The sequence below is a fragment of the Rhinatrema bivittatum genome, chromosome 3 (assembly GCF_901001135.1).
Source record: "Rhinatrema bivittatum chromosome 3, aRhiBiv1.1, whole genome shotgun sequence".
Taxonomy (NCBI): Eukaryota; Metazoa; Chordata; class Amphibia; order Gymnophiona; family Rhinatrematidae; genus Rhinatrema; species Rhinatrema bivittatum.
In genome coordinates, this window is record NC_042617.1 from 278,787,398 (window position 1) to 278,809,641 (window position 22,244).

General features: G+C 45.2%; 1 protein-coding gene across 1 annotated transcript in view; it reads right to left on the reverse strand.

The window, feature by feature from the left end:
* Nucleotides 1-22,244, reverse strand: part of LOC115087501 (inositol polyphosphate 1-phosphatase-like) — a 46,155-nt gene that overhangs the window by 14,857 nt on the left and 9,054 nt on the right. Inside the window, exons 3-4 of the mRNA XM_029594787.1 lie at nt 18,865-18,925; nt 18,275-18,475 (exon numbers count right to left, since the gene is read on the reverse strand). Of these exons, the coding sequence (XP_029450647.1) occupies nt 18,275-18,475; nt 18,865-18,925 (262 nt within the window). The remainder of the gene's footprint in view (nt 1-18,274; nt 18,476-18,864; nt 18,926-22,244) is intronic.

A 22,244-nucleotide genomic window follows, 5' to 3' on the forward strand; every position in this document is an offset into this window, starting at 1 on the left:
AGTCAATTCCTGTTCTCTCTCTGCACACTTATCTAGACATAAGGCAATTTCCTTATCTGTGTAGGATAAGACCAGAGCTGGAAACTTCAGGAACAGGAAGGAATGTTGGATGTAGCACCTGACCAGGCTCCCGATCTGTTGTTCTCAGCTGATAACTACCCTAGCTCATAAGCTGAAGACAAACAAGTAGCCAAACTAGTTTTGTTCAACTGACAAAGAAAATTAATTAAATCAGTAACAGTAATATATCCTATGTCTATACATGGACCTGTCCAGACTAGTGTGGAAATCTAAGATAACTGACCAAGCTAAGCCAAAATTCTTATAATTCTCCCCGACAGTCTAGACACGATCTAAGTTGTATCTCACTAGGCAAGGGTGCAGCATGAAAGGCTCCAATAATTGTCAGCTGATGCATCCTTTGAAAGCAATCTTAATATCTTGCAAAAGTATATGAATAACTCCAAGATGTGGCCTTGCAGATCTTATCCACATAAGACTTTAACTTATCTCCAACTATCGCCATAACATGTAGACAGCGTGTCCTGATAACTATAGGGGGATCCTTCCAACATAATCTTTTTGCTTCTATAATGCAACATCTGAGCCACATCAAGAGACTGTCTTGAGGCATTTGTTAGTGGCAACAAAATTAAATAGACTTAACTATTGAAATTCTTTGGTCAAAATAAAAATTGTTAATATTCTTGACATCCAGAAAAAGCAGCTGCTTTCCCTTGATATTTTGGTTGAAAACATGATACACCAGGCTAAGATAATTTGAAAAGAAGTTGGTCACAGAGGCAAAAAAACTCATAATAAAAACATATCCAAAGCAGGAAGCCTGCGAGGGAGTAGGTTGGACCATTAGATGATTGAGGGGTTAGAGGGACACTTAGTGAAAATAAGGTCATCATGGAAAGACTAAATTAATTCTTTGCTTTGGTATTTACTAATGAGGATGTTAGGGAGATACCAGTTCCAGAGATAGTTTAAGGTTGATAATTCAGATAAACTGACCCAACTCACAGTGAACCTGGAAGATGTAGTAGGTCAGATTGACAAACTGAAGAGTAGCAAAGCACAGGGACCAGATGAGAGACCCCAGGGTTCTGAAGGAACTGAAAAATGAAGTTTCAGACTTAGTAATAATTTGTGGCCTATCATTAAAATTGTCCATTGTGCCCGAAGACTGGAGGGTGACCACTGTAATCCTGATATTTTAAAAGGCTCCAGGGGTGTTCCAGGAAACTATAGACTGGTGAGCCTGACTTCAGTACTGGGAAAAATAGAAACTATTCTAAAGAACAAAAATCGCAGAACATAGACAGTTTCCTTGGGTAAATCCATGCTATGTCCCATTAAAGTCTTGCCTCAAGTCTGCTACATTTTTTTGAATGATTTAATAAATATGTGAATAAAGGTGAACCAGTAGATGTAGTATATTTGGATTTTCAGAAGGCATTTGACAAAGACCCTCATGAGAGGCTTCTAAGAAATCTAAAAAGTCATGGGACAGGAGGCAATGTCCTTTTGTGGATTGCAAACTGGTTAAAAGACAGAAAACAGAGCAGGATTAAATGATCAGTTTTCTCAGTGTAAAAAAAAATTAAAACAGTGATGTGCCGCAAGGATCTGTACTTGGACCAGTGCTTTGATCTAGAAAGGAATACGATGAGTGAGGTGATCAAATATGCAGATGAGATAGCGATTCAGAGTAGTTAATCACATGCAGATTGTGATAAACTGCAGGTGAGCTTGCAAAACTTGGAAGACTGTGCTTCCAAATGGCAGAGGAAATTTAATATGGACAAGTGCAAGGTGATGCATGCAGGGAAAAATAACCCATGCTGTAGTTACATGATGTTAGGTTCTATAGTAGAAGTTACCACACAGGGAAGAGATCTTTCTTCTGACCATCTTGCATAAATCCTTATACAACTCAGCCCCAATGTATCTCACATTTCAGCTACGCACCAACAAATCTACGAGACCGATCAGAAAAGCTTACCAAGGCACCCTTTTCGTCCCTCAAGCCAAAACCTCACTTAGTAATAGGGCACTATCCACTGCAGGTCCTACCCATTGGAACACACTCCCACCAGAACTCAGACAAGACTCCTGCCAGATTTCTTTCAAGAAAAAACTGAAAACATGGCTATTCAGCCTTGCGTTTCTTTGAAGGCCCACAAAGTACTACCCACAACAACTTTGATTGGTCCTATATGTTATTAATTCACCCTTAAATCCTCCCTTTTCTTACACCTTCTTTTCTATTCACCCCTCCACCCTATCTTCCATTCCCCCGTCCCAGTATTCTCTCTCAATCCAGACAATCATTCGCCTGATTTGGTTTTAACATTAATGGCACATTTACTCACTTTTTGTATAAGAATTGTTACCAAAGGTTTCTAAATGTTTAAATGTTCCTCGTTTTTTATGTAATGCTCACAAGCACTCTTATTTTGTTCCATGTAATGCTCTTAGGCAAGTTGAATTGTTTCACTGTAAACCGGTTTGATTTGCATCCAATGCAAGAAGATCGGTATATAAAAAAACAAAAATAAATAAAAATAAATCTAAGCATCATAGTGGATAATACACATTGAAATCGTTGGTTCAGTGTGCTGCAGCGGTCAAAAATGCAAAATGGAATGTTTTATTCACCTTTCCCTTCCTAATAATTCCTAAGTGTCATAATGCCTCTGTATCACTCTATATTGAAACTGCACCTTGAATACAGTGTGCAATTCTTAGTTGCCACATCTCAAAAAAGATATAGTTGCACTGGAGAATGAACAGAGAAGGGCGACTAAAATGATAAAGGGGATGGAATGGCTCCCTAATGACGAAAGGCTAAAGCAGCAGAAAGCAGAAAGCCTGTGAGGGAGTCAGTTGGACCGTTAGATGATCGAGGGGTTAAAGGGGCACTTAGAGAAGATAAGGCCATCGCGGAAAGATTAAATGATTTCTTTGCTTCGGTGTTTACTGAAGAGGATGTTGGGGAGGTACCCGTAATGGAGAAGGTTTTCATGGGTAATGATTCAGATGGACTGAATCAAATCACGGTGAACCTAGAAGATGTGGTAGGCCTGATTGACAAACTGAAGAGTAGTAAATCACCTGGACCGGATGGTATACACCCCAGAGTTCTGAAGGAACTAAAAAATGAAATTTCAGACCTATTAGTAAAAATTTGTAACTTATCATTAAAATCATCCATTGTACCTGAAGACTGGAGGATAGCAAATGTAACCCCAATATTTAAAAAGGGCTCCAGGGGCGATCCGGGAAACTACAGACCGGTTAGCCTGACTTCAGTGCCAGGAAAAATAGTGGAAAGTGTTCTAAACATCAAAATCACAGAACATATAGAAAGACATGGTTTAATGGAACAAAGTCAGCATGGCTTTACCCAGGGCAAGTCTTGCCTCACAAATCTGCTTCACTTTTTTGAAGGAGTTAATAAACATGTGGATAAAGGTGAACCGGTAGATATAGTATACTTGGATTTTCAGAAGGCGTTTGACAAAGTTCCTCATGAGAGGCTTCTAGGAAAAGTAAAAAGTCATGGGATAGGTGGCGATGTCCTTTCATGGATTGCAAACTGGCTAAAAGACAGGAAACAGAGAGTAGGATTAAATGGGCAATTTTCTCAGTGGAAGGGAGTGGACAGTGGAGTGCCTCAGGGATCTGTATTGGGATCCTTACTGTTCAATATATTTATAAATGATCTGGAAAGAAATACGACGAGTGAGATAATCAAATTTGCAGATGACACAAAATTGTTCAGAGTAGTTAAATCACAAGCAGATTGTGATAAATTGCAGGAAGACCTTGTGAGACTGGAAAATTGGGCATCCAAATGGCAGATGAAATTTAATGTGGATAAGTGCAAGGTGATGCATATAGGGAAAAACAACCCATGCTATAATTACAGAATGTTGGGTTCCATATTAGGTGCTACAACCCAAGAAAGAGATCTAGGTGTCATAGTGGACAACACATTGAAATCGTCGGTGCAGTGTGCTGCGGCAGTCAAAAAAGCAAACAGAATGTTGGGAATTATTAGAAAAGGAATGGTGAATAAAACGGAAAATGTCATAATGCCTCTGTATCACTCCATGGTGAGACTGCACCTTGAATACTGTGTACAATTCTGGTCGCCGCATCTCAAAAAAGATATAATTGCGATGGAGAAGGTACAGAGAAGGGCTACCAAAATGATAAAGGGAATGGAACAACTCCCCTATGAGGAAAGACTAAAGAGGTTAGGACTTTTCAGCTTGGAGAAGAGACGACTGAGGGGGGATATGATAGAGGTGTTTAAAATCATGAGAGGTCTAGAACGGGTAGATGTGAATCGGTTATTTACTCTTTCGGATAGTAGAAAGACTAGGGGGCACTCCATGAAGTTAGCATGGGGCACATTTAAAACTAATCGGAGAAAGTTCTTTTTTACTCAACGCACAATTAAACTCTGGAATTTGTTGCCAGAGAATGTGGTTCGTGCAGTTAGTATAGCTGTGTTTAAAAAAGGATTGGATAAGTTCTTGGAGGAGAAGTCCATTACCTGCTATTAAGTTCACTTAGAGAATAGCCACTGCCATTAGCAAGGGTTACATGGAATAGACTTAGTTTTTTGGGTACTTGCCAGGTTCTTGTGGCCTGGATTGGCCACTGTTGGAAACAGGATGCTGGGCTTGATGGACCCTTGGTCTGACCCAGTATGGCATTTTCTTATGTTCTTATGAGGTTAGAGCAGTTCAGCTTGGAGAAGAGACAACTGAGTGGGGAAAGGATAACGGTCTATAAAGTGACGAGAGAACTAGAACAGGTAAATGTAAATTGGTCATTTACTCTTTCAGATAATAGGAGGGCTAAGGGGGCACTCCATGAAGTTAGCAAAGTAGCACATTTAAATCAAATCAGAGAAAATTCTTTCACTGAACACAAAAGCACTAGAATTTGTTGTCAGAGGATGTGGTTAGGGCAGTTAGTGTAGCTGGTTTTAAAAAAAGGTTTGGATAAGTTTCTGGAGAAGTCCATTAACTTCAATTAATCAAGTTGACTTAAAGAATAGCCGCTGCTATTACTAGAATAAAATCTAGTTAATGGTTGGGTTCTTGCCAGGTACTTGTAACCCAGATTGGAAAGTGTTGGAAACAGGATGTTGGGTTTGATGGACTCTCAGTCTGATCCAATATGGCAACTTATGTTCTTAAAGCAACATTTCTTGCTTGATGTAAAAACTGGAATTTAAGTTTGGAACCATCTTTTAAATACCATGCTGTCCTGAAAAAGAAAAAACTGAAGAAAAGCAAACTGGCTTATCGTAAATGATATTCTCTATAAATGGGATGAATTAGCCATTACGTGTGGGGAGCCCCATGCTGAGGGCTGCAGTGGAGTTTACTGAATAAGCAACCCCCGACGCCACCGTGGACTACTGCGAGAACAGGATATGCAAAATTGCCTTTCCAAATCTGTCTGTCCTTAAGAGGTTAGCCAGATGGTAATGGACATAAAAAAATAAACTGATACCCAGGTAGCAGCTCTGCAGTTGTCGAGAAAGGTACTTGAAGATGAGCAACGGAGAAGCCATAGCTCTCACGTGATGCGGTTTTAGAGAGTTTGCTAAGGTGTTCTGATTTTTATATTCCACTTTTTGGCACTTCAAAAGTGGATTACATTCAGGTTCTGTAATTATTTTCCTGTCCCAGAAGGCTCACAATCTATGTTTGAATCTAAGGCAACGAAGGGTAAAGCGATTTGCCCAAGCTCACCTGGTTTGTAACTCAGCTATCCAGTTAGACAAAGTATGTTTGGTAACTGCCATGCCTAACCTGTTAGGGTCTTCCGACACAAACAGTTGAGAAGTCGATGTTGTGGCTGAGTTCATTTCTTGTAATAGGCCAAGGCATGAAGGGTTTTCTCTCCTTTTTCTTAAAATTTACTACTTACCTGGTGATTTCCTTTCCCCTAAGGAAAGCAGGCCACTCCCCACCAGTGGATTATGCACCTCTACCAGCAGAGGGAGTAAAAGCAGACATCACAGATATATAGCCCTGTAACGACGTCACCCTGCCAGTATTCTCTGAAAAAGCTAAACTGAAGAAACTGATTTTGCATAAAAATTATTAACAATTAATCATTCATGCTTCCAACCAATAAAGAACACAGAGTGCAGATCAAAGAATTAACGTTTACTAAACAGAGGGACTGGTTCAAACACTTACCAGTCCAACAAATTAGAGAAACACCACCCTACAACGTCCATACCCACAGAACGAACCAAAGGCAAAAAAAAAAAAAAAAAAAAAAGGCAAGCGAGGAGTTGGGGGATTGGCCTGCCTTCCTTAAAGGAAAGGAAATCAATCAGGTAAGAGGTAGTTTCTCCTTACTCTGCAGTCAAGCAGGCCAATCCCCATAAGTGGGATGTACCAAAGCCAATCACAAACAAACAGGGCGGGAGGCTGTGCCCTGCGGAGCCCAAATATCCAAGTGGAAGGCATGCAAGAAAGACCATAATCGCTGTCCAGTAAAATACTCAGCATGAGACAATAATCAAGGTTCTGCCCACATTAGCACCTGAGCCCTAGTAGAATGCACTCTAAGTTGCCTGAAGAAAGGAGTCTCTGCAACCACACAGGCGGTTGTGATGCCATCCTATATTCCAATGGGCTATAGTTGCCCACATTGCCAATTCCCCTTGTTTACCTCCACCATGGAGCAAAACCATCAGATTCCTGACATGTTTAGTAGCCTCCAAACCACCTCAGATGCAGCTCGACATCCAAGGCATGCAAGAAAATAAATCACCCATCTCTATTCCTGCCCAGCATGGGCAGGAGACATAGACACAGATTCAAATGAAAACTTTGAAACCATTTTTGGCAATAGAAGGTACAGTCCGCAACCGCACCACCCCAGAGTCACATAGAAAAAACTGCTCAAGGAAAGTAGCTTCAAGGAGATGCTATGTGGTAGTTGAAAGGAAGGACCCGCCAAGAATCCAGAACCAGATTAAGGTTCCCAAAAGGGCATTGGTACAAAGATTCTTAGTTCCCTTCAAGAATCGAGACACATCCAGAGGGGAAGACCAAGGCCATCCATTAACTTACCCCCTATAAAGGGGTGAGACCTGCCACTTGAAACTTCCAAAAGTTAATGGAATTTCCACTTTGAGAGGCTGAGAACATCGCACCACACATCAGGCCTCGAAAAACACTCCAAACACTAATATAAACTAGAGACGTAGAAAAAAAACATTCCAACCTGGGGCAAGGTGTAATGACTGCAGCAGAATAACCATGCTTCAATAAACAAAGGACAGAATCAACCTGGCACGTCATGTAGAATGGGTCTTTGTGCAATAGATCTGAACAGGGCAGCCACTTGAGAGGATTGCCCACCAGTAGCCTCCACAGATCGGCATACCATGGTTTCTGGGCCAAGCTGGAGCCACCAGAAACAAGTATGTCATTCTGTCTTGTGATCTTCCATATGTCCCTAATAGTGGCCACGGCGAGAAGGTATATAGCTCCCGCTCAGTGACTGAAGATCCTTGGAACCTCACATTAGCTGAAGTAGACAGCAAATTCAGAAGGGTGACCCCAGCACACTATCATGAGTGGAAAGGCCTCAGCTGACAAATCCCATTCTCCAGAGACCAAGCTCCAACTGCTGAGAAAGATGGCCCTTACATCTGACTGATATGACCAGAAGATGCTGCGCTGCCCATACCATGAGCGCCCCAAACTCTGAAGGGTGAGGGATATAAAAATATTTTTTTAAATTAAACAAATAAATAAATCTGCTTGTGGGGCATAAAAATACATCTGTCTGGACTGGTCTGAGACAAAGAGGAAAAAGTACTTCATTAGAATTGAATAGATCAAACCTTTTAGGAAACTAAGAGAATCAGTACAATCACATACCTGCCAAAGAGAAAACCAAAACAAAACACCTCTTTAGCCTGCCAAACTAGCTTTCCAGGAAGAAAATGTGAACACAACTATATTTGGGTTACTTTTATTCTGTCCATATAGTAATCCAATCTTTGGCATTGTTCACATCTTTGGAATGTGAGCCAGAATGGGGCTGCTGTGACACACCCCTTTTAGCCAGCGGAGAAGTGGGTGGCAACGACAATATCATGTGTAAACCCACCTCCCGAGCCTGATACGCCTCCATTGAAACACACAGTGCGGGTGAATCTGTTCCAAACCACTAAATGCTTGCCAACCTCATCATCCAACATGTTATGCCAAAATGCTAGTTAATAGCACTGTTGAGACTTGAAAAGGCCTAAGCTGGCACATTACAGGGAAGATGATTATATGTAGAGTAACCTTGGTAATAGGAGGGATCTCTTGGGACCTGGGCCAACTACTGCCCAACTTTACACAAACGTCCCTCCGACCATCTCACTCCCAACTCCACTGATCTACCTGTGCACATGTAACTCATAAATGCCACTTTGCATTGCACAAGGGGCAGCCAAAATAGAAATAATACAGATCAGACACTATTACTCAAGAGATCCCTCTCTGGGTCTGCACACATTAGTCTTTCACCCCGCCATCACATACAGCTCTTACTGGATTATCGCAACCTAGATGCGCGACTCTGCATTTCTTGGCATTGAATCTCAGCTGCCAAATATTCGACCACTCATCAAGCTTTCTTAAATCACTTTTCATTCTCTCTACTCCTTCAAGTGTGTCCACTCTGCTGCAGATCTTAGTATCATCCGCAAACTTTACATTCTCTCTCTTCCGCAATGTGGCTAATAAAGATACTGAACAGAACTGGTCCCAATACTGATCCCTGTGGCACTCCACTTAAAACTGATCTCGCTTCAGAATAGGTTCCATTTACCATTACACTCTTATCAGTCAACCAGTTTGTAATCCACACCACCACCTTGGGGCCCACTCAGAGCTTCTCATTTAATTCACAAGCCTCCTATGTGAAACTATTTCAAAAGCTTTGCTGAAATCCACAATCATAATTTGACAGCAACTCTTACCAATTATTTAATACTGTGGGCAGGACCAGGACAGAAGAGCTAGTAGCCAGATGCAACAGGCATTTGTAGTATATAAAGACCTAAATTATCAACTGAGTGCAGAACTACCGAATTAAACAAGTACTGTCAAGCATGCACAAACCTCGAATTTTGAAACAAGATAAACACACGTTGACTGTAACAATTGGGTTGTTAAAACATATAAACAGAAACGTGGAGACAAAAACTGAACTGGAAATTGCAACAAGCTAGCTGCCTGATTCACTCTTTATGCAGTGCCACAATGGAAATGTAGAAACATCACCGTTCCTCAAAACAATACTATCAAAAAATATGAAATATATTCTTTTTTTTTAGTAACTAATATCCACAAAACAGAGCTATGTAAGGGAATAAGACTTCTTGAATTAACTTCTCAAACAACTCCTCATCCTGTCTAGTGAAGCTATCACTAAAATACCTCTGGAGGAACAAGACAAGATTATCAGCTGTTGCACAACTCCCCTTAATACCTTGATTTGGGGACCGGCTGTTTCTGTTCCTTTGGCCTTCCAGCTCAAGCAGAACCAGCCTTTTGGGCTAGAGCAACCCGAGGCTTCATTTACAAATGATCTGGAGATTTTTCACTGGTTTTATATCCCGTCTCACTTCACTTAGTTCAGTCCTGCAGAAGGCATTCCTTGGTCAGTGGTCATGCACTGAGGTTTTGGGTTTTGTTTTTTTAAACAGACCTCTCCAATCAGCCGCTAGGTACCACCTCTGTACAATGCCTGAGGAACTCATGACCTGACACAGGGCTATAACCCAGATCCTCCAGCTGACCTGCTATAGGAAAATTGGTTCTTACCTGCTCATTTTCAGTCCTGAAGTACCACAGATTAGTCCAGACAAGTGGGTTTTGCATCCCTACCAGCGGATGGATTCAGAGAGCTTTGAAGCACTGCCACATATTCAAGCATGCCACCTGCAGTCCCTCAATATTGACCTGTACCCAAGTCAAACATCAAGACCAAGGGTTGGAGCTCCCTGAACTGGAACTCTTACATGAATCCCATGGAACAACCAAAACTGAAAACCCTTTTTAGTCTGATTATATACCTAATGAATGCTCCAGAAAAAAAAAAAAAAATCAGCACAAGTCAAATCAGTCTCATAAATCAGGGGTAGGGTCCTGGACTGATCTGTGGTACTTCAGGAATGAAAATGAGCAGTAAGAACCAATTTTCCTTTCCTTACCCCAAATTAGTCCAGACAAGTGGGATGTACCAAAAGAACCTCCATGCTGGGCGGGCATGCAAAAGACCCGCTCTCAAAACATTCTCTTGGCATTACTAGTTGGATATTCAGGTGCTGGGAGAAAGTGTGCAACGAAGGCCACATAGGCACCTGATAAATCTCGTGTGACAACACCAACTGATACTCAGCCCAAGAATCCAACTGCGCCCTAGTAGAATGCGCTCGCAGCCCCTCTGGAATCTCTCTGCCCTTGCAAAGATAAGCCGAAATAGCAGCTTCCTTCAACCAACGAGCAACAGTGCCCTTAGCAGCCTTTACATCCCTTCTTTGGCTCGCCAAACAATACAAACAGATGATCTGACCTCAAGATATTACAACAGCACCCAACGAACATCCAACCAATGCAGTTCCCTTGTTTCTGGCACTTCTGAAGACCAATTCGGAAACGCAAGAAGCTCCACCATCTGATGAGGTGAAGAGAGGAAACCGCCTTGGGTAGGAATGAGAGCACCATGCACAAAAAGACACTCAATTATTCTTAATTCTCAAAAATGGCTCTCTATAGGACAAAGCCCGCAGCTCCGAAATCCTTCTGGCTGAGCAAATCGCCACCAGAAAAACCACCTTCAGGGTGAGGTCCTTTAGAGACTCCTTCCGCAATTCACTCAAAGAACTAAGGTCAAACTCCATGCCGGACACACTGCACACCAGCGGCCGCAAAAGCTCGACCCTTACAAAAAAAAAAAAAAGTTATCCCTACTAGTAATGGATCTAGGTCTTCCTCCAAACACCTTCACACCCGGACATAAACCATAGTCATGGACAGCCTCTGGCCCAAAGCAAGTTGGTAATAACCAACTCTGAGTAACTTTTTCACCTTAAGAGTTGCCTCTCAAAAGCCAAGCCGCGAGACAAAAGTGACCCACCCGATTGAAGAAGATAGGACCTTGTCTTAATAGATCCAGAAGTGAGCCAATCTGAGAGGCCAGTCTATTGCCAGATGAATCAGATCTGCAAACTATGGATGCTACAGCCACTCCAGCGCCATTAGAAACACCTGACCCGGATGTCTCTTGAAGCATCTCAACAAGTGGCCTATTAACAGCCATGGAGGAAAGACATACAGCAGGAATCCTGCCAGTCACAGAAGAAGAGCTTCTAATCCCTCGATTCTGACCTCTCTTCTGCAACTTAAAAAAAACGAAAAAAAAAAAAACCTACCCACAACACTGCACAGCAATCAGATCCAGTTGGGCTGTCCCAGAGAACCCAAATCAGGTCGAAGGCCTCCATTGACTACTTCCATTCCCCTGGATCCAACTGCCGTCTGCTGAGATCGTCCGCTTGCACATTGTTCACTCTGGCCACATGTGAAGCTGCTAACCCCTCCAAATGCTGCTCTGTCCAGACCAAAAAAAAAAGCAACACACAAAACTCTTGGACCTCCTGAGCCACGGCATGACTCTTCGTGCAACCCTGCTGATTGATATATGCCACCATCGTAGCATTGTCTGAGAAAACTATTACCATACGCCCTGAGGAAGGAAAAATACCAATGCCCTGCAAACTGCCCCTGTTTCCAAATGATTGATAGACCAGGCTGTATCCGAGGGTGATCACCTTGAGCCGTCTGTCCAAGACAGACCACACCCCAACCACTAAGGCTGGGATCTGTGTTCATCACTACCCAATCTGGAGACTCCAGATCCACCCCCTACTCCAGAATGAGACGAGACAGCCACCGCGAGAGACTGGTTCTCGATTCCCCTGCAGCAGTAAAGGTCGCTGTTACTCCTCTGACAGCGGACTTGAACGGGACAGTAGAGCCTGCTGGAGGGGAATCGAAGATAGGCAAAGCCCACAGCCCCAAATCCAGCATAGATGCCATAGAACCCATCTGGCATAGAACTGGCATTCTCAAGAAACATCCTATCTGAACCTGAATTTTTGTGATTCTCTCCAGGATAAAGAAGACTCTACCCATCCGGGTACTGAAACGTGCTCCCAGATAGTTCAACAACTGGATCAGCACCAGAAGACTTTTGTCCAAGTTTATCCCCCCACTCAAGTGACTAACTCCATCATCATTTCATACACCACCTGGCAACATTCCCCTTCAGACTTTGCTTGCTCTAGCCAGTCATCCAGATAAGAGAGAACCAGAATCCCTTCCCACCTTAGCACAGCCGCCATCACCTTTGTGAACATACATGGAGCTGTGGACAACACAAAGAGAAGGGCCTGAAACTGAAAATGATGCCTTAGTACCATGAACCTCAAAACTTCTGGTACACCAGCCAAATAGGATATGCAAATAGGCCTCTGATAGATCTAGGGCTGCTAGAAATTTCCAAACTGCAGCGATTACTGTCCACGTCTCCATCCGGAACCACAAAATAAAACAAGTACCTTTCATTTCCCCTTTCCGAAGGCAGAACCAGTACAATAGCTTCCAGGCTTTGTAAGTGTAGCAAAGTGTTCCATACTACCTCTCACTTGGCTCAAGCTACACAGAGACGCCAAGAAGACATCCCATACTGGACGTGAAAAGTCTAAGGCGTAACCTCTTATCACCTCTAGAATCCACTCCTCGTAAAATAGGGAAAATCTTCCACCTACAGCGTCAACAGAAGAGTGAACCAACCTGACTTCATTGCAAATTCTTACTGCCACCGGCCTCTTTCCTGGAAGTCCTATGGGAACCCTGAAAGGACGTCTGTCAACCAGTGGCCTGCTTCTGCCCTGCATTCGAGGTCATCTTGCCTGGCTGAAAAATCTCATATCCCAAAAACGGGCCCATGGCCGAAACGTCTTCCTGACAGCCTTCTTATCCTCCAGCAACTTGTTCCCCTTGGAGTCCCACCAGGGTCTTCATCAATTGCTCTATATCCTCACCAAATAGTAACTTCCTCCTAAAAGAGAGAGATTGCACAGCTGGGATTTAGACCACACATCTGCAGATCAGTTATGCAGCCATAGCAGCCCTCTAGCTGCCACCACTAAAACCATAATCCTCGCCGATGTGTGGACTAATTCATAAAGTGCAAATGCCACACAGGCCACCCCAACTTCCAGCCAAGCTGTCTGCTTAGAATGCTCTGACAAAGCATCCTTCTCCTGTGTCTTCTGCACCTAGTGCCTCAGACTACCACAAATCACCACCTGGAGGCTGAAGGCCAACACTTCAAAAATCCTCTTCAACTGGTACTCCAACTTGCAGTCCTGCACATCGTTCAACACAGCTGAACCCTCTACCGGGATAATGGTCTTCTTTGTGACTGCTAACAATGCCACATCCACCTTAGGCAGCCTTAGGTGCCAAAGTGTCCTCAGTCATTGCTCTGCTGATTTTCAAGCCAGCCTTCGGAGTATCCGAGCCAACAGCTTCCTGGGCAACGGAAAGCCTCTAGCGGACCCCGCAGGCCATCCTACACTGGGTCCACATCCACCGTGTCTGAATCTTCCCGAGTAACCTTTAAACCCAGTTCATCCAAGACATGAGAGATAAGAGGCCTCAATTCCTCCTAGCGAAACAACTGGACAACCCTCGAGACATCCCCCTCGATTACCGGTATGTCGCCTGGGTCCACCATACCATCCAGTGCTTCCAGATCCCAAGGTCATCCCCTGAATCACCACCAGGCTCAAACAGATCCTCCTGATCAGAATATTCCCCAGCCTCTGCCAGGTCCCCTGATCCAGAGGACCTAATCAGTCCCAAGAGATGCAGAAGACCTCCTGATCCTCCTGCCAGGACCACCGTGGCCCTTTTTGCAGGCCCCTGCGGTTTTCCTCCCCAGGGCCGCTTTTCCACGGCTCCACACCTGGCCAAGAATATCATGTGCATCAACAGAACAAAATCCAGAGAAAAATCCAGCTATTCCGTGGTATCAGACTCATCCGGATCCTCCCGCCCCAGAAGAAGCCCCACAGGGGAAAGAGGAGGAGAGATATCCCTCCTTCGGGAGCATTTTTTTTTTTACGTGCCTCTGAAAGCACCTCCATGCCTCCAGCCAGCCCGCCCCTGGGGGGACCTCTAACGCAGGCTCCATGGATCAGGTCCTTCTCTAGCCTCCCACAGCATCCTCGGAGGTTCCTTCACTTCCCAAGGCACATTCACTGTAAAGGGCATTCAAATCTAGGAGCATCTGGCACAAGCCGCAGGCCTAAACAGGCTTTGGCGTGCTGTGAGGCAGGTGTCATGAGGCCCTCCATATGGCTGCCTCGCGGTGAAAGGCTGCAAAAGCCAACTATGGACAAACTTAACAAAATTTGATTATTAACAGACAACCACTACAGCACTCAGCTAACAGGAAATCACTGAGCTCAGACATTGTATGCAATAACACTAGTCTAGGGAGCGGATTGACACCAGTACTCTGGAACATGCAGCATGACCATAGCACAACCATTCGGTAGCCAAGGGTGGGAATTTACCTGTCTGTGCTAAACAAAAGGAAATTATCAGGTAAGTAGTAATTTCTCCTCTCTTAGCGTTCAGACAGGTGAATCCAGAACCAGTGGGATGTACCAAAGCTACTCCTGAACTGGGCGGAAAGCTGCCTGTGGTCCAGTCAAAACTGCACGTGCGAAGACTGCATCCTCCCGGGCCTGCACATCCAAGCAATATTGCTGGAAAAGGTATGTAAAGAAGACCATGTTGCAGCTCGGCAAAGGTTGACGGGAGACAGCAATCTAACCTCCGCCCATGACACTGCCTGAGCCCTAATCTGACTAGGTAATGGCTTGCCAGTATCCACATATGCAGCCATGACTATCTCCTTAATTCAGCAGGCTATTGTAGCCCACTACACCGGCTCGCCCCGTTTGTTCTCCATGGTGGAAGTAAACAGGCGCTCTGTCTTCCTGAGATGTTTAGAAGCCTCCAAATACCTCAAGATATGCCTCTTGACATCCTGAGGGAGATCAAAACAAGAGTGAGCCACCAGGGAACAAATGGAAGCTATCTTCAAATTCATTGCTATTGCTTCAAAAGCTTGTTTCAGGAGAGCCTCAATTCTCCTATCCTGTGCATCCTTCAAGGCCGCTACCCCCCTTCTACAGGAATAGTCGTCCGCTTGGTAACAGCACACACAAGCACATCCACCTTCAGAAAGTGCAATTGTTCTCTCGAAACTGGATCCAGGAGGTACAGTCCTTCCAAAACTCATTCCCCTTTAAAATTAGCTTTCTGGGGTGCTCCAGTCAAGATCTATTCTTGAATAGCCTCTATAATAGGGAAGAAACAAGAGGCTTTACCTAAAGAAATCAAAATGGGATCTCTTTGGCTCAGACAGATTCAGTCCCCAGAACTCCCAGCACCTTCAATGTCTGGGAAAAATCACAGCCGGTACCTCATCTCTATGAAAGAAATGCAACATAGTTCTATACAGCTCCACACCTGGAGGAATTTCCCCATCTTCCAGGGAGGAAGGATAGACTTCATCAGCCGTGCCATCTGGGTCCCCGTCGGGGAGGCCCACAGCAGATCTAGGCTTAAGTCAGTCGCTTATTCACAGCACCAGGCATGTGGGAATCTGCAGCCTGCAAACCTGACTTGTCAAGACTGGTCGGGGCCGGGACTGCGCCTGAAGAAAAAACCGCAGTCCTTGAAAAAAATTTCTACAAGAAAAGACAGAGGGGATCCATACCAAAATCAGGGCACATCAGACCTGCACCCATTGAAGTAACTTCCCCCTACTGACAAACCAGTTAGGGGAGCCCAAAAGCAGGCGACACCTCTGGCAGCTCTTTCTCCATTCCCACACCAAGCTGGGTTGAACCAGACTTAGTAAAAATCAGATGGAGACAATTCTCCCTGAGCCTCCAACAGCACTGACAAGTTAGAGGGAACGCCAGATTGGGATGCTCAAAATATGACAAGCAACACATAGGATAAGGCGCTTAGGCTTCTTTGCAATGGGCGCCATTCTGTCAATACGCCCTACCAGGCATTTGATAACCGTGCGCTCAGCTGTGTTCACACTGCAAAAGTCTAGATGCCCAAATTCAGGCACTCAATATTGTGCCTTGATAAGCACACAAACTGAGCTCCCACCAGGATGCTCAGATAGTGTGCACAAATAAATGTGTGCGTATGCGTGCACAATTATGTGCCCGGTCGGCGCTCCTATATGCCTAACTAGGGGCACAACCTGATGGAACTAAAGAGGGCAGTCTTGTGCGCAGAAAAAAAAAAACACGCAAGAACACCACTGCGGCTTACCATGGGGCAAACAAGACTATCCTAAGAGCGGGGCCTAGCCAAAAAAAAAAGGCTGCTCAACCCGCCATGCTGCTCATGTTCCCTAAGTTCCCCTGGAGGGGACAATGACCGTGGGATCGGTGCGCCTAGCACAGAAAGCGGGGGAGAGGAATCCCTACTTAAATCACCCCCCCCCTTTTTTTTATATAGTTACCCCTTTACCTGAGCTCAGTCCATCCCAGATGAGTACAAGATTGGTCTCCAGCTGCGGGGGGAGAGGGTAAGGACCAACACTACTGCGCATGGTCTCCTGCACCCACTTGCTTTCAGCTGTTTTTAAGCTAATCCACGCAGACTAAAAAAACCAGCTATTAGACCAAGGCACTCGTCTGAGGGAAGGATCCAAATAAATCACCTCAGGGATTCTCAACTGAGGGCGGGACCATAAAGGATTCACCACAGGAGAGTGGGGCAAATAGTTCTTCTGTTCTCCTTTGAAATTTTTTATTTTTTTTTAAGCAAACCCCAGTAGGGAAGATGCACATCCACCATCCTCTGGAGACTGAGAATATTGGCAGGCTGATATCAGTGCGGGGGTGTATATATCATGACATCAGCTTAGCTCCATTCTCCATCTGCTGGTAGAAGTGTATAACCCACTGGTTCTGGACTCACCTGTCTGAATGCTAAGAAACATTTGCTTTTAGGGCCATTCCAAAAAAAAAAAAAAAAAGCCACACTTTGTGAGCCTGTGAACATCATGGTGGTGGTGAAAATTACTCTGATGAAACCTTTATGACAAGGAGCCAATCAAAAATAAGTGCTCACAATTTCTCAGTAGTTTCAAAACTGCTTAGCAGAAGAAAAAAAAAAAATCCATGCTTCCACTAGTAGCAGGCTACCTCTAAGAGATGAGGGAACCCAAAACACAGAAATGGAGCCATCACTTGCAGGTAGCACAAAAATGGCAGGGTTTTCAAACAGATCCGGCTCCAGCTCGAGAGAAAATGGCAATTCTGCACCAGCACAGGACTGCCAGCCCAAGAAGCACACTGGAGCAAAAATAAAAGGAAGGGGGAAAAAAAAAAAAAGAAACACATATGGGGCACTAAAAACCAGTCTGGAAGCAGGGGAGGGGGCAAACACTCCGAGAACCAGCAAGGTTACAAAGATGGGAAAATTCAAGACAGTTGATCACAACAAAGAAAAGCTGTCAAATACCAGTAGAAAAGGAAACCAAATTTAACTAAATCAGCTCAGATCGTCTTCTGTATCATGGACCTGCCCAATCATGACATTTTTGCTCCTAGATGCCAAACTTCCTTGCAGCCATGGGGAGCATACAGGCTGCTGCCCAACCCTACAAAACCCATCAGCAAAATGTGAGAGCAGCAGACCTGGGAAAAAACTAGTCATGTGCTATGACATCACTTCCTGTTTCATACTTTCAGCATCGGTCTCTTCCAGACTAGAGGGGGGGGGGGGGGGGGGGGGGGGAGAAATAAAATAATGTCTTGTGTTAAAAAGGCTGGCGAAAATTGTGATGTCTCCAAACTTTACTAAAGTTACTCTGCCGCTGGATAGTAAGAGTTGGATGCGTGGTCATCTCATACACCCCATTCTAGAAGATTGCAGGTGTTCATATGTGTGCACACAGTTAAGGTTTGGGCTCTCTAACCTTTCAGCACAGTTATCCAAATTTAAAAAGATACTTTTAAGGTGCTTTTGAAAAAAAAAATACCACAATTCTCCACAGCACTCTGGTACTTGCATTGTGCTGTCTCCATGAACCTCCTTACCTATAGGGTCTATCCATATCCCCAGCCTGTCTGTGGGAAGAGCAATAGACACCCTGTCCAGCTCCTGGTCTTGGATCACCATTTCCTGGTGTACAGCGGCAGCCAGAAGTTCAGCCGCTTTTTGGTTCTGATCCAGAATCTTACAGAGCAGCTCTGCTGTCTCCTGCTGTGTTGGACACACCCGCATGGTGATAGTCTCTCCTGAGAGACAGAGAGCAAGAGAGAGACGGTCACAGCTAAGAACATTAATCACAAAGAGCTCGTTGGCACTACAGCTGAAAGGCTCACTAAGCCTCTGTCCCCTAGGCAAGCGGGGTGAACAATCCTAAGAGAGGCTCCACTTCTCCCCCAAATTCAAAGTCACTGAATCTCAGACCAAAAGCAAACAGTGGGGCTCCTGTACTGTATGATCTCATGTCCCTCCAGTCTGCCTGCATGAAGCTGCTCTCTCTCTCTCTCATGTCCCCATTTAAAACTTCTGCTTTAGTTTAAACAGCTTGAAAATCTTGCCTTCTGGAACTCCCTATGCTCTGCCTGCGATGATTCTGAATCTCATCTTCCCTCACTGAAAGTAGTAAGCATGAACCTACCTAAGCCATTTTCAAATTTGTTGGATTCCTCCCCACCGATGAAATTCTGGAGCTCTGGAAACTTAAAAAGGTGGGAAAAAAAAAAAAGTTAACATTGGAAATAAATTCCAGCTCTTGCAGTGCCCAGAGGAAAATTTGGATTGTGGAGGGAGTGGTGGATGAAGAGAATGCCTCTGCATGCCAGCACCTGGAAGGCCACAGAAAGATTTGCATTTCTTATTCATGCGCAGTGAAGCCAGGAAGCTGGAGGAATGGATAATGAGAAATTACTACTTACCTGATAATTTCCTTTTCTTTAGGACAATCAGATAAATCCAAACAAGTGGATTTATACTCCCCTACCAGCAGATGGAGACTGAGTAAACTGACATCACAGTATATAACCCCCTCTAGTGACATCAGCTTGCCAGTATTCTCTTCAAAAACAACTGTGGTCAGAGCATTGCCGAAGCCACGGGTGGGCAGCTGCCCACCCAATTTGGACCCAAGCCCACCCAACTAGAACCAGAAGTGGAGCACCAGACCTGCAAGGCCGTCGCGGGATCTATCTCCGCGCGGCGAAGAGGAGGACCCAGGGCCGGCGCGCCATTCTGTGTATTTGCATGGCACACATGGGGAAGCGATCCTGTGGCCTTTGGCCCACCGATCTTCCTATTTTTGGGGGGGGGGGGGGGGGGGGGGGAGGAAGCAGAAGCGCCGCACACAGCTTCCGCTTCCTCCCCCCCTCCCAAGCAGGAAGATTGGTGGGCCGTACATCCAAAAGATAGCAGGAGGCCGGTGGCAGCAGGAGAGGCCAACTGATCTTCCTGCTTTGGAGGGGGAGGAAGCAGAAGCTGTGCGCGGGCTTGAATGTGTGGGTGTGGGTGAGAATGGGAGTCTGGATTTGAGTATGTGGGTGCCTGGATGTGCGTCCGTGCGTGCATATGAATGTAAGCCTGGGGAGGTGTGAGAAAGTGAGAGCTTGTATGTGTGTCTGCAGAGAATGTGAGCTTGTGTGTGTGGGGGGGGGGGGGGGGGAGAGCATATGAGAGTGAGAGCTTGAGTGTGTGTGGAAGGGAAGAAGACAATAGTAGAAGAAAGACATTGAACAGGAATTAGGAAATGATTGACAAGGGAAAAAATAGGAAAAAAAAAAAAAAAAAAGAGACCAGGACCAACTGATTAGAAAAATACAAAGATCAGACAAAGGTACCTGGATGTGCGTCTGTGTGTGCATAAGAATGTAAGCCTGGGGAGGGGTGAGAAAGTGAGAGCTTATATGTGTGTCTGCAGAGAAAATCTGCAGGGAGTGGTAGGCAACTCAATGAATACATCCTGAGGAACACTGCGAAATTCCATCGCATATCTGTCTTCCATCACTTCCAGGACCCATTCATCCAATGTGATTTAGACCCACCTCTGATAAAGAGAGGAGGTTCCACTACCTGAGCCTGTACCTCTTCTGTGCTGTCTGGGACAAAAAGACTGAGACCTACCGAAAGGCCGAGTCCTCTGAAAAGTTGCTCTTCTATAGGGTCAAACACACCTGGATCCTCTAGCATGACCCCCTCATATTAAAGGGGTGCTGTGTTTGCTTCTTATCCTCTGGCAAACAAACCGGAGATTTGCCCCACTTACTGGCCAGTTTCTCCAACTCGCTCCCAAATAAAGGCGAGACATTAAAGGGCAACTTGGTGAGGTTAGCCTTGGAGGTCACATCGGCTGACCAATTTCTCAACCATAACTGGCGCCTAGCCGTTGCTATCAAAGCCATCCCTTTGGCAGAGGTGTGGATCAAATCACAGCCCGAATCAGCCAAGAAGGCCACAGCTGGTTCCATTAACAGCCCCGGAATTCACCCCAGAGTCATCAAGTTCCTGGGAGAGAAGCAAACAAAGAGCGAGCCATGAGGGAACAAGGAGCGATCTGCACAGACATTGCCACTGCTTCAAATGCCTGCTTAAGGATAGTCTCAGTCTTTCTATCATGAGTATCCTTCAAGGACGCTTCTCCTTCCACAAGAATAGTGGTCTGCTTGGAAACTGCATACACAATTGCATCTACCTTCGGAAAACATAAGTGCCCTCTTACCGCTGGATCCAGAAGGTACAGGATTTATTGCAAGGACACCAAAATGGGATCTCTCTTTGGCTCAGACACGGAATCTGTCCCAGGGACCGCAAGCATGTTTAAGGTCTGGGAGAGCAGAGCTGGCAGTTCATGTCTATGAAAGAACCATAAGCATTGTTCTTGACCTGGAGGAATTTCACCATCCTCCGGAGAAGCGGGAATAGACATCATCCGTGCCATCCGGATCCCTATCAGGAGGATCCGCCGTTGCTCTAGGAGCACTCCTGCGCTTAAGAAAAAGGTCTAGACAAGGTCCCTACCTGCTCCTCTACTCTAGGGGCACAGTAGACCAGGTTGAGGACTGTACCTGAAAAAGGGATTGCAACTGCTGGAAAAAATTATACCCAGGAAAATGTAGAAGTATCCAAATCAGGAGACACCTGGGGCGTACTCACTGAACTACCATCCCCTGCTGAGGAGTCATTTAGGGGAGATCCAAGGGCAGGCATACTATCTGAGCCATCTTTACCCAGACCTACATCCGGCTGGGAAGAACCAGGCTTAGTGAAATCAGGAGGAGACAAAATCCCTAAGCCTCCAAACAGTGCTGGCACAAATTAGTGGGCACTCCTTGCTGAGATGCCCTAATATGACAGGCAGTGCAAAAGGAAAAGCACTTAGGCTTCTTAGGAATAGATGCCATTATGGTTGACAACGCCCTAAGCAGCAGCCAGAGGCATGCGTCCAGCTGGGGTTTTTTTTTTTTGGTTTTTTTTAAATAAATGTCCAAAAATTCTAGGCGTTTGACACGTGGGCGTCCGTAGAATAAGTGTCACTCAAAGGACAGGTGCACAAAAAACGCTTTAACTTGGATGCACAAGGAAGCATGAGCCTGGACGCACAAAGCCCGACTAGGCATCCAGAAAAAAAACTGGACGCACAGCTAGATGCACACACCAAACCTACAATCCTGCAGAGGACAGCCTAAGAAGCATGCGAAAAGACATTGAGGCCTACCTTGCGGTGCACAACCAGGAAACCGAAGAGCGGGGCCTAGTCAATGGAGGCTGCTCAACCCGCCAGGCTGCCTGCATCCCTCGACATCCCATGGAGCGGGACAAACATCAGAATGGCGTGCCGAGCATGGAGACCAGGAGAAAGGAAGCCCTAGCAGAACTCTCCTTCACCGTCACTGTTTTTTTGTTTTGGTTTTATTAAAAACACATACCGGAACTCAGCCTTACCTGGTTGAACACAGTCTCTGGCTGTGTGGTGGGGGGCATTTGCCGTCACCACCACACTCTGCTTCCTGCACCCGCTGCCTTTCAGTT